This window comes from Chlorella variabilis (assembly GCF_000147415.1).
Source record: "Chlorella variabilis unplaced genomic scaffold CHLNCscaffold_25, whole genome shotgun sequence".
NCBI classification, from domain to species: domain Eukaryota; kingdom Viridiplantae; phylum Chlorophyta; class Trebouxiophyceae; order Chlorellales; family Chlorellaceae; genus Chlorella; species Chlorella variabilis.
Genome location: NW_005435063.1, coordinates 263,888 through 274,199, shown reverse-complemented (window position 1 = coordinate 274,199; position 10,312 = coordinate 263,888). Strand labels below are relative to the sequence as shown.

Below are 10,312 nucleotides of genomic sequence, written 5' to 3'. Positions count from 1 at the left end.
CGCTGCCCCCCGGGCACGGCGGCGGCGGCAGCAAGCTTGGGCCCAAACGCCGTGCCGCCGAGTCCCGTGGCTGCGACCGTAGACCGTGGGCCGGAAACTGCGGCCGCAGCTCGGCGGCACGTGGTTCTGGTCAAATCGCCAAGCGTGCAGCAGCGCCGAACCACGCTTCCCGGCCTCGGCGCATGCCTTCAGGGGCCCCCTATCGCTGGGCACACCCCTCCAACACCGAACATGCGCCCGGGGGGGAGGGCGGCCCGGGCGGCCCAGGCCAAAGTGGGCCGCCCTCGAGCAAGAGGCGGCCGGGCTGTGTGCTGAATGAATGAATGAATTGCGGCAACGTGACCGAGTCGCAGATCATCGGCTTCCTTTACCTGGTTAACAACCGAGCGCGCCTGCAGATTGGCAAGGTGTTCAGGCAAGCGCTTGCAGCGCTGCCTGAAGCACCTGCGGGCATGTATGAGGGAGCATGGATGTGTGGGGCCATTGGGAAGGCCGCCGCTGGACTTCCGCCTCGCCAAAGCACCCGCCAAGCCTGCCCCGCCTCTTTTGACGTGCCTGGGCCCCGCCCTCCACCGCCGGCCCAGCCCTCCTTGCAGCTGGGCCCACCAGATGGACGACCCGCCCGACACGGACAGCCCGCAGCGCGCGCGGCAGTGCCAGTACCTGTATGAGCGGGTGCTGCACGCCGTGCTGCGCACCGCGCTGGCTGAGGAGGCGGCGGCGGCCAGCGAGGGCCAGGGCGAGGGCGCGGCGGAGCTGACGGCGGCGCAGCGGCATGCCACCGTGGAGCGGGCGCTGGAGGATGAGGACATGCAGCTGGGGCTCATCACCGCCTGCGTCGAGGTGGGCGCGCCCCTGCTGCAGACGCCGCAACTGGTTGCAAGCGCGAATGCCTCCGCATCGGCAACCTCATGCCGCAGCTGCCAGGCTACCTTGCTGCCTCAGCCTCCCGATTCCTGTCCACCAATCGCAGGTGGTAAACTTCGCGTACCTGCGCAGCGGTGACCGCGCCTTCCCCTGGGTGACGCTGCAGCTGGGGCGCATGCACCACACGCTGGAGCTGTGGCAGGTGGGCTGCAGGCTGGCTGCGCACGGCAGGGAGATGTGGACGGGCAGCAGCAAGGGGGGGTGGCCCCGCTGCACGCATGCAGCACAGCTGATGCGGCATGGCGCAAGCCCCTGCGACCTGCGCAGGGCTGCGACTGGATCGTGGACCATACAGAGAGGCCGCCGGAGGGCACCGAGGGCTGCGTGCCTGGTGAGCATAGGCCAACAGGCCCACAGCCCAGCCAGCGGCCTCAAGCCCGCTGGGGCACTATTGCAAACCAACTACTATTGCACACCCATCCCACCCGCCGCTTCCTGTTCCTGTCCCGCAGGCATACCGGAGGAGGTGGCTGAGTACCTGGCCGCCATCCAGGCGGGTGTTGCTTGGTGGCTTGGGGGCAGCCGGGAAAGGTGTTGCTGCGTTACGCCGCTGTGGTGCCCCTGCATGCGGCCCCCCGTGCCTGCCCGTCTCCCTCTCTCGTTCCCGCCCTGCTGGACAAGCTCAAGCTGCCCCTGTGCTCATCTGCTCTGCTGCTGCTGCTGTGTGTGTGGGTGGGTGCCACATCAGCGCAGGTGCGTGTGGAGGAGGAGCTGGCCTTCATCGACGGCTCCGCCATCTTCAGGCGCATCATGGCCACGGGCGCCAGCTGGGCGGGGCCCGGCAGCAGCAACCCCGCGGAGGCCGCAGGAGCTGCAGAGGCTGCAGACGTCGACATGGGTGGGTCGCGTTGAGGGCACGACATGGCTGTGTGGGCAGGCGGAGCCAGCCGAGGCATGTGGATATGGAAGCAAGCATGTGAGCTACGCTCCCCCTGGCTGGCCGCCTGCCCTGCAACCCTGCAGACGGCAGCGACACTGGCAGCCCTGGGAAGGGGCGCGGGCAGCAGGGTCGGCGCCGCAAGTACGGCGGGCGCTCCACCGTCGATGCGGTGCTGGTGGGTCGCTTCCTGTCCAACCTGGGGCGCACCGCCATGCTGCGCACCTTCAGCGTGTGCAAGGAGGTGCTGGCGCAGTTCCCGGCGCTGCACCTCGCCTGCCCAGGTGGGCTCTGCTGCCCGTGTGCGCGTGCGGCAGCGGGCACAGCGCACCTGCCCTGGCTTGGCCTGGATGCTGCCAGCGCTCTCCCTTGAGCCAACGCCACAGGCCTCCTGCCGGCCTGCCTCTCACGACCTTCCTGTCTCCCTCGCCTCCCCGGCCGGCAGCGCTGCCGGAGCGCGTGTGCGTGGTGATGGATGTGCTGCTGAGCGAGCACCTGGAGCTGGTGTTTGGCCAGCACCTGTCTGTCTGCCTGGCCTGCGCCATCTATTACACGGTGAGCGCACCCGCTCGGGAGGCGGCGGCGGCGCCGGCATGGCGCAGCAGCCCCGTCCCTGCCCACGCCGCCGCTCCTGCTACGCCGCCACGCCGGATGCCGTTCATGCGCGCAGGTGCGGCTGCACGGCGAGATGCTGCCCTTTCGCAAGATCACGTGGCTCATGGCTGAGGTGCGGGTCTGTGCAGGGTGCGCTTAACACCGAGGCACCAATGTGGGTGGCCGCGTCCAGCTCCCACTCCCTCTGCACTGCGCTCCCAACTCCCTCCCCCAGTTCCTTAATGCTATGCTGAGCCATGCTGTGCTGCGCTGTGCTGCGCTGTGCCCCAGGTGCTGCCCCACCACGACGAGGCCACCTTCAGCCGGGTGGAGCTGCCCCCCGAGGACGGCACCGGCTGGGACGGCAGCCGCGACTACGGCGACACCCGCGCCTACTACAACCGAGTCTTCCTGCCTCCCTTTGCCGCCTACGACGCCAGCCAGCTGTTTGGGTGGGGAGCAGGGAGTATCGGGCGGGCTGTGGAGGGCAAGGAGGGTGTAGCCGCATCCTTGGATGCCAGCCTGGGCCGGTCTCCTGTGCCCCCACCAGGTGCCCTACAACCCTTGCCGCTGCTGCGCAGGGATGACCTGGCCCCCACCCCCTCCAGGCGCCTCCTGGAGGCGCCTCAGCCAGCCACTCGCAGCGGCACTGCTGGCGACGGTGGCAAGCACGCGTCAGAGGGTGGGCAGGAGGCAGGCGCGGCCGGGCACAAGCAGCTCAGGAAGCAGCAGCGCCGCCCGCTGGGCCTGGTCAGCACAAACAGCAAGGCGTCAGCGGGGCACTGAGGCCAGCCGCTGCAGAGCCAGCCCAGCTGGGCAGCCGGCTGAGGCAACTGTGTGGGAGGGCCTGATTACTTGGAGGCACGGCAGCATGGCCGTCCAGCCTGCCGTGCCGAATCTATGGCAATACATACGAGGAGAGGGGCAGCAGCAAAGGAGCAGCCAAACGGGAGCAGAGAGCAATGAAATGTGTGATGCGATTGGCATGGGTAGGGTGAGGGGATAGGGCAGCGAGGAGTAGCACATGAGTGGATCCATCAATCACGAGGCATGTGCGGCTATGAGAAGAGCCCCCTTGTCCTTGCAATTCAACTTCTTTCTTCGAGCGCGTGTGTACGTGTTTCTTACGTCCTCCTCCGCCGCCTCCTGTAACACTCAGCGCAGCCCATCCGCATGCCGCTGAGCCCACCAGCTGGGCCCTGGCCTACAGCTGGGCCCTAGCTGAAGAAGTAGGCGGCCTGGCGCAGCTGGTCGAGGTCCAGGGTGCCCTTGGGCGGGATGGGGGGGAAGTCAACCGTCGGGTAGAGGCGCTTGAACTCCTCCAGCAGCTGCTCCAGCAGCGGCTGCAGGGCCGGGGAAACGCGTGACGGCGGCGAGGCAGCGGGTCGGCGAGACATGAAGCGTGGGGGCCACTGCTAGGACGGAGCGCAAAGGCAGGGAGGACGCAAGGCGGCGGGCCTGTATGCCCTGACGCACCCCGGGTCCCCGGGTGCCCCCTGCCCTCCCTCCCCACCTGCTGGTGCAGCTCGATGAACTTCTCCCGCAGCAGCTCGTTCATGCGCTCCACGGTGCCGGCATGCGTCCAGAAGGAGTCGTGCACGCCAGCAAAGTCGATGCCTGTGGGGCAGGAGGCGGGGTGGGGTTTCAGGGAGGGAGGAGGTGTGAGGGCCGGAGGGAGTGGCAACAACAACAACGTGGCTGGCTGGCTGGCATGGTGCCGGCAGCGCGCGTGGCGCAGCGCCGAGCGCCGCGGGCAGGCAGCCATGCGGGCAGGCAGGCCGTCCCTTCAGAGCGGGGCAGGCGCTCTCCAGCCTCCGGCGGCGGCGCCCGTGCTCTCACCCTCCTGCTGGCACGCGATGGCCGTCAGCATCATGTGGGAGGAGTCTATGGAGTGGATGTAGTTGGGCGGGAAGGCGGTGCGCTGGCGCTGCTTCATGATGGGCAGGTCGTCGTTGTTCTCAACCAGCACCAGGCGCTGCGGGCAGGGCGGGGTGGAGGTGGAGGTGGGCGTGGGGAGGGCCAGCATGCGGGGTCGTTGCAGAGGGCAGGAGCCGGCTGTCAGCAGAGATGAGATGGCCTGGGAAGGGGACGTGGTGCGTGCACGGGCAGCTGGCTGCTGCCATGCAGGGCCCCAGGCGCCGGCCCGCCCCGCGCCCCTCGCACACCTGCAGCAGCGTGCGGACGTGCTGGCGGTCCTTGCGGCGGTAGGGCTGCACCACGGGCAGGCCCAGCGGCGTGTGCCACATCACGCTGTGCCCCTCCTTGGCAATCAGCCGCGCGCACTCGCTGCGGGGGCACCAGGGGGTGGACGGGTGTGTGGGGTGGTGTGAGGGGGCTTGCCACCCAGCGTGCAGTGTAAGAGTGCGGGAGGGGCGTAGCCAGATGTGCGACCTGCCCGCCTGGCAGCGCGGGGCAGCCCGCACCTGAGCCAGTGCATGGTGTGCTTGGCGCTCTGGAACATCTCGTGGAGGCACTCCAGGGTGACCTGCAGGCAGGCGCGGCGTGCGTGGCAGGCAGGCAGGCGAGCTCGACAGCTCGCCCCCCACCCCCGCCAAGCACGCCGCGGTGCTGCCGACCCACCCGCTGCACACATGGCCGCCCACCCCGCCGTACACACACGCCAGCCCTGTCTCCCTCACCTTTGCCGTGTAGCAGGAAACCTTGTACATGAACTGGTTGTCCTCAAAGCCGCGCTCCTTGAGCCGGTTGCCAACCTGGCGGCAGCGGCCAGGGGGTCAAGGGTCGCATCAGGGGCCGCTGGCTGGTTGGGCGGCACGATCGGCGGCAGGCAGCGAGTGGCAGACCACACCGCAAGCGCCGGCGCCGGCAGGTAAACAGCAGAGGCGCCGCGGCCGCCCACCTGCGCGCGTGCGCCCACAAACGTGACCCCATACACGCTCGTCATCACCGTCTGCTTCACCAGCTTGCGGTCCACTGCAGCGCAGCATGGCCAGTCCAGCACGGCGTGGCGTCAAGCAACAGCAGGCCGTGCGGGCCAGGGCGGCGCGCGGCTGCTTTGTGCTGTGCGCGGCAACCACGCCGCACAAGCTCCCGCGTGCCAGCCCTCCATGCCAGCCGCTCCCGCCCGCCTGCCCCCACCCGTGGTGTCCTGCAGCAGAGCGTGGGCCTCGGCGATGCCTGCCGCCGCGTCGGCGCTCACGCGCTTGCGCACCAGTGCCGCGATCTCGGTGTAGACGTCCTGCGCATAGGGTGTGGCACATAAGTAAGTCGGGTTGGTTGCTTGGTTGGTTGGCTGGTGTGCTGGGTTGGTTGGTTGGCGGCCCGCCGGGCAGGATGTGATGGCCTGGCAGGCGGGGAGGGCACCAGGCGCTGCCGAGGACACGCGTGGATGCATGCACGGTCCGGCGTGCGTGGCTTGCGGGCGCCGCCCCCTGCCTGCGGCCTGTCTGTGGGGCACAGGTTGACGGCATGGCCTCCGGAGAAGTCGCGGCCCAGCGCTGCATAGTGCTGCAGGCCGTTGCAGGAGCCGTCCTGGTGGACCGGCACGTGCGACACAAAGCGCGCGGGGTCGCCTGCGCAGGGGAGTCAGCAGGGAGCGCGGGGTGGAAGGGGTGGGGTGTGGGCTGGGGCGTGAGGGTTGGGAGGGCTTGGCGGAGGCCAAAGGGCAGACCGCAGCGGTGCGTGCAAAGGGAGGACAGCCGGGAGGGCGGTGGCCAGCGGGCGCGCCGCGGCGCGCTGGCGGGCGCGGAGGCAGAGCGCCAGCCATCGCCGCCGCCGCAGCCTGGCTCACCCGAGGCGTTGGCCTTGTGTATCTCGAAGCAGGTGGACAGGAACTGGAAGGGGTTCTCCGCTTGCCACCAATAGGCCACCTGGCCGTGCGAGCCGCGGGTGGTCATCAGCTCCCGCAGCACCTCCCGCTGCTCCGCGCGGTTCAGCGGGGCCTGCCCGTGGTCGGCCAGGTGCAGGTTAAGGCGGAAGGGGTCCCGTGCATTCTCTGCAGGCCAGCAGGACAGCGCGTGTCCCGCTCGATACCTCTCCTCAACCCCAAGGGGGCGCACATCGCTGGCCAGCTGCCCGGCGCAGCACACGAGCAGGCAGCACGCGGTCCCGGACCGCTTGGAGCGGCCCTCAGGCTGGCACTCGGGCATCAGGCGGAGATGGTGCGGCAGTTTCAGGCGGTACTGGTACTGCAGGCAGTACGCACCCACGATCTGGGCCAGGTGGTCCTCCACCCACTTCACCCGCCCCCACAGCGGCAGCTTGTCCACCCCCTGGCCCCACAGGTTGGCCGCCTGCGCCGAGGGGGCAACAGGGAGGGAGGGTCAGGCAGGCCAGGGGGCGGCGGCAAGCGGGGAGCAGCGCCGGGCCTGGATGCATGGAGAGCCGGCGCGCATCGGGGCGCCCAGCCGTGCCTGCTCCCCTCCCCTCATCTCCCAGGCCCTCCCTCTGTGAGCCCCTCCCTCCCCCCGACCTCCCCCCCCACCTGCACATACAGCCAGAACAGGCCGTGCTCCCCCAGGGGCCGACCCTCCGCAAACTGCAGCAGGCCGCGCGACAGGTCGGCGCCCAGGTGGTTGAGGTGGGGGTGCATGGGGTAGGCGCGGCCGCGGAAGTCGACGTTGTGCGGGAAGTAGAAGCGCGGCTCCTTCACAAACTCGCTGCGGGGTGGAGGGGAGGGGGAGGGGACGGGGAGGTGGGGGGTGACGGGCAAGCTTCCTCAGCAGGGGCATGCGTGCACACACAGGGTGGGCTGGCCAGCCGCCTGAGCAGCCACCTGGAGCTCCCGCGCGCCCCGGGCCGCGCCCTCCCGGTGCAACCGCTGACTGCTACGTGCCGCCACGTACCGCCGGGTATCACCCTGTATTACTACGGTACCGCCCCCTCACCGCGCGATGGCCAGCTTGTACTCCATGTCGCACCGCAGGCTGTGCAGCTCGCGGTTCTTCTTCTGCATGCGAGAGATGTCGGCGCGGCGCGTCCGCAGCTCCGACAGCGACGCCGACTGCGGGAGGGGTAAGTGAGGAGCAGGCAATGATGCCAGGCAGGCCGCGGCAGCAATGCGGGTACCGCCGCCGGCCTGGCTGGTGCACCGGCAGCTCTGCTCTGCTCTGCTCACGTAGAACTGCAGCTGGCCAGGTGCATGGCGGTGCTGGCGGAAGCCGGGCTTGAGGTCCCGCGGCAGCGGCAGGTTGACCTTGGGGGGGATGTCGCACACGCCGCCGCCCCAGGCCCACACTGCACATGCAAGGAGACGGCCGGGCACGGCAGCAAGGATGACGAATCGGCGCGCAGCTGCAGGCGGGCGCCCTCCCGCATGCCGGGCAAGCAGGCATGCGACCCAGCAGGCTTGCGTGCTGGGTCGCAGCAGCCGCAGGTATCAAGTGCCCGCGCTGGCCGCTCCCGCTGCTGCCCTCCTGCCCTCTGACCAGCCGCGCGGGCCGGCATGCGGCCTCACCCGTCTCCACCACGCGGAACACATCCTGGTTGATGGCCCAGGCGGTGCTGCCCAGCGAGTTGAGCGCGTCGTACACGCGGGACAGGCCTGGCCCCCGCCCCTCCCCCCACTCCTGGTCCGCCGCATCCAACATCTCCTGCTGCAGCCGGCTGCCGCGGATGCGCATGACTGCGGGCAGGCGGGTAGGTAGGCGGGCAGGCAGGTGTGCAGGCGAGGTCAGGCGGCAGGCGTGGGACGTGCTGCTGGGGCCAGGGGGAACAGACAGCAGCCCCGCGGCGCAGCGCAGCTTCCAGGCAAGCCGGCGCCTGCCGCGCGCACCCGTGTTGCGCAGCGTGAGGTGGCCCCCCAGGTTGTTGCGCAGCCAGGGCACGGGCGGGATGAGCATGGGCAGGTACTGGGGCAGGAAGACCTCCACCATCTGTGCCAGGGTGTGCGTGGTGTGTGTGTGGTATGAGTGTGCGGGGCCAGGCGTCAGGAGGGAGGGACTGCCGGCAGGCAAGGGGCAGCACAGCGTGGGTGCCAGGCGGGAAGGGCATTGGGCGCTACACCACACCACACCATGCCCTCAGCTGACGAGGGCTGGGCAGGCGGCACAGCACAGCAAAGGGGGCGAACCAGGAGCCTCACCACAGCCCCACGAGCCCCAGTCCCCCACACTGCCTCGCACCCCCACCCCACCCCACCTGGTGCGGCTTGATCTTGGCCATTATCTGCTCGTGTGCGGCCAGCAGCCCATACTTCTTCCACATGCCTGCGGGCGCAGCGGGCACAGCAGGCACAGTGGGCAGGCAGGCGGGCGGCGCGAGGCGTGAGCCCGCAGCAGTGGCCGGGGCAGGGGCTCAGTGGAGGCCCGCAGGAGCCGCCACCAGCAGCCTGCTGGTGCGCAGCGCCGCCACGCCACTCCTGCCCACCGCCCCGCCCACATCCTGCTGCCTGCCCCGCCGCCCCTGGCCCCTTGCCCCGCCTGGCGCCAAAGCGCGGCCTCACCCCGCGTGCTGCCATCGTGCCCCAGCTCCAGCTTGTGCCAGAAGGCGGGCACCGACTGCACGCCGCCGCCCGGCCGCTTGACGTCGATCTTGCAGCTGTCGCACAGCAGCTTCATGAGCACCACGCCGATCTGTGTGGGGGGGAGTGGGGAGAGGGGCAAGTGTCAGGGAGGGTCGGGGAGGGTCGGGGAGCAGCAATCCAGGGGTGCCAAGGAAGCGGTTGAGAAAGGTTGGGCACCACAGCAGGCCCCGACCCCGATCAACCTCTTTCCGCGCAGGCGCTGCCCCAGCCCCCGGGCCCACCCCCGCCCCCACCGCCGCCGCCCCACCTTTGCCAGGATGTCTGACCGCCAGTTGGCCTCCTGCCCCTGCAGCACGCGGCGCGCCGCCGTCTCCACGCGCCGCACGTTGGTCTGCCCCTCCCGCGGCAGCCGCGCGGCGGCGGCCGACAGCCGGCGCAGGCGGTCCTCAAAGTCGCTCTTCTGCGGGGGAGGCAGCGGCGCAGGTGGCGCGGCAGGAAAAGGGGTGGGGGCAGGGGGCGTGGCGTCAGCAGAGGGCCAGCGGAGGGCCCTCCCAGCAGCCGCCCGCATCAGCCAATGCACATGGCGCGTGCCACGGCCTGCTTGCCCGCTTGGGGCGCTGCCCTCCCGCCTCCGGCCAGCCGCCCCCACGCAGCGAAGCCAGGCGGGCAGGAGTAGGCAGGTAGAGGCCACGCTCGCGCACGCCCGCACCCAGCAGAGCGAGGCAGGCCACAAGGGGGGGTGCCAACAGCTGCAAAGACTGCACTAGGCTAGACTGGGGGGCGCTCACCGCGAACCAATCGTTGGCATCCAGCGGCAGCACCTCCCCCATCTCCCGCAGGCTGTTGCCCACCGCCAGCCACTCCACCCACTCGCCCTCGGGCAGCGCCGCAGCCGGGTCGGCCGCCCGCAGCTCCTCCAGGCGCTGCCGCAGGCGGTGGCCCTGCGCGGCGGCGGCGGGGGCGAGGCGGGGGGCGGCAACTTGGTGTCATTCAGGCAGCAGGCCGGCAAGCACGCCGCACGCAGCGGACAGCGGGCCAGGACTCCTGCCCACACACGCCGACCTCCACACCACACACGCAGCAAGCGTCCACACACCGCCAGCCTCCTTCATCCCGCTGTACCGGCCTGCCGTACCGCCCCATTGTACCGCCCCACTGTACTGCACCTGCATGTACAGCTCCTTGACCTCCTGGCGCAGCAGGTTGTGGGCGTGCGCCTCCGCCTGCAGCTTCTCCAGGTTCACCTGCCCCTCCACAGCCTGCAGCAGCAGGACGAGGGGAGGGCGGCGTGGACGAGAGAGGAAGCACCGGCGCTGGCATGCCCTCAGCTGCCTGCCACGGGCCGGCCTGCCAGGGCCGCAGGGTTGCCAGCCCTCCTCCTGCCCCCACCTGCCTCCCCTCCCGCCTCCCGCCCCACTCCCCCACCCCTCCTCCACACCTTGCCGATGTTGAGGGCCAGGCGCGTGACGCGGGCCTGGCCGGGCGAGGAG

General features: G+C 70.4%; 2 protein-coding genes across 2 annotated transcripts; one reads left to right on the top strand and one right to left on the bottom strand.

Annotated features, from left to right (window-relative positions):
• Positions 1 to 323: 323 nt before the first annotated feature.
• CHLNCDRAFT_139518 (expressed protein) lies at positions 324 to 3,184 on the top strand (the record flags this gene model as incomplete). The annotated part of the gene is made up of 11 exons (XM_005844036.1): positions 324 to 454; positions 597 to 843; positions 974 to 1,069; positions 1,195 to 1,258; positions 1,380 to 1,426; positions 1,621 to 1,765; positions 1,891 to 2,088; positions 2,250 to 2,359; positions 2,475 to 2,531; positions 2,690 to 2,850; positions 2,980 to 3,184. The coding sequence occupies 11 exons, from the start codon at positions 324 to 326 to the stop codon at positions 3,182 to 3,184; spliced, it is 1,461 nt and encodes a 486-aa protein (XP_005844098.1).
• Positions 3,185 to 3,615: 431 nt separating this feature from the next.
• On the bottom strand, positions 3,616 to 8,232 carry CHLNCDRAFT_27382 (hypothetical protein; the record flags this gene model as incomplete). The annotated part of the gene is made up of 16 exons (XM_005843941.1): positions 3,616 to 3,741; positions 3,912 to 4,015; positions 4,238 to 4,373; positions 4,564 to 4,684; positions 4,822 to 4,883; positions 5,038 to 5,112; positions 5,259 to 5,332; positions 5,595 to 5,651; positions 5,740 to 5,931; positions 6,150 to 6,258; positions 6,568 to 6,651; positions 6,843 to 7,017; positions 7,246 to 7,343; positions 7,476 to 7,594; positions 7,815 to 7,982; positions 8,133 to 8,232. The coding sequence occupies 16 exons, from the start codon at positions 8,230 to 8,232 to the stop codon at positions 3,616 to 3,618; spliced, it is 1,800 nt and encodes a 599-aa protein (XP_005844003.1).
• Between the last annotated feature and the right edge of the window lie 2,080 nt (positions 8,233 to 10,312).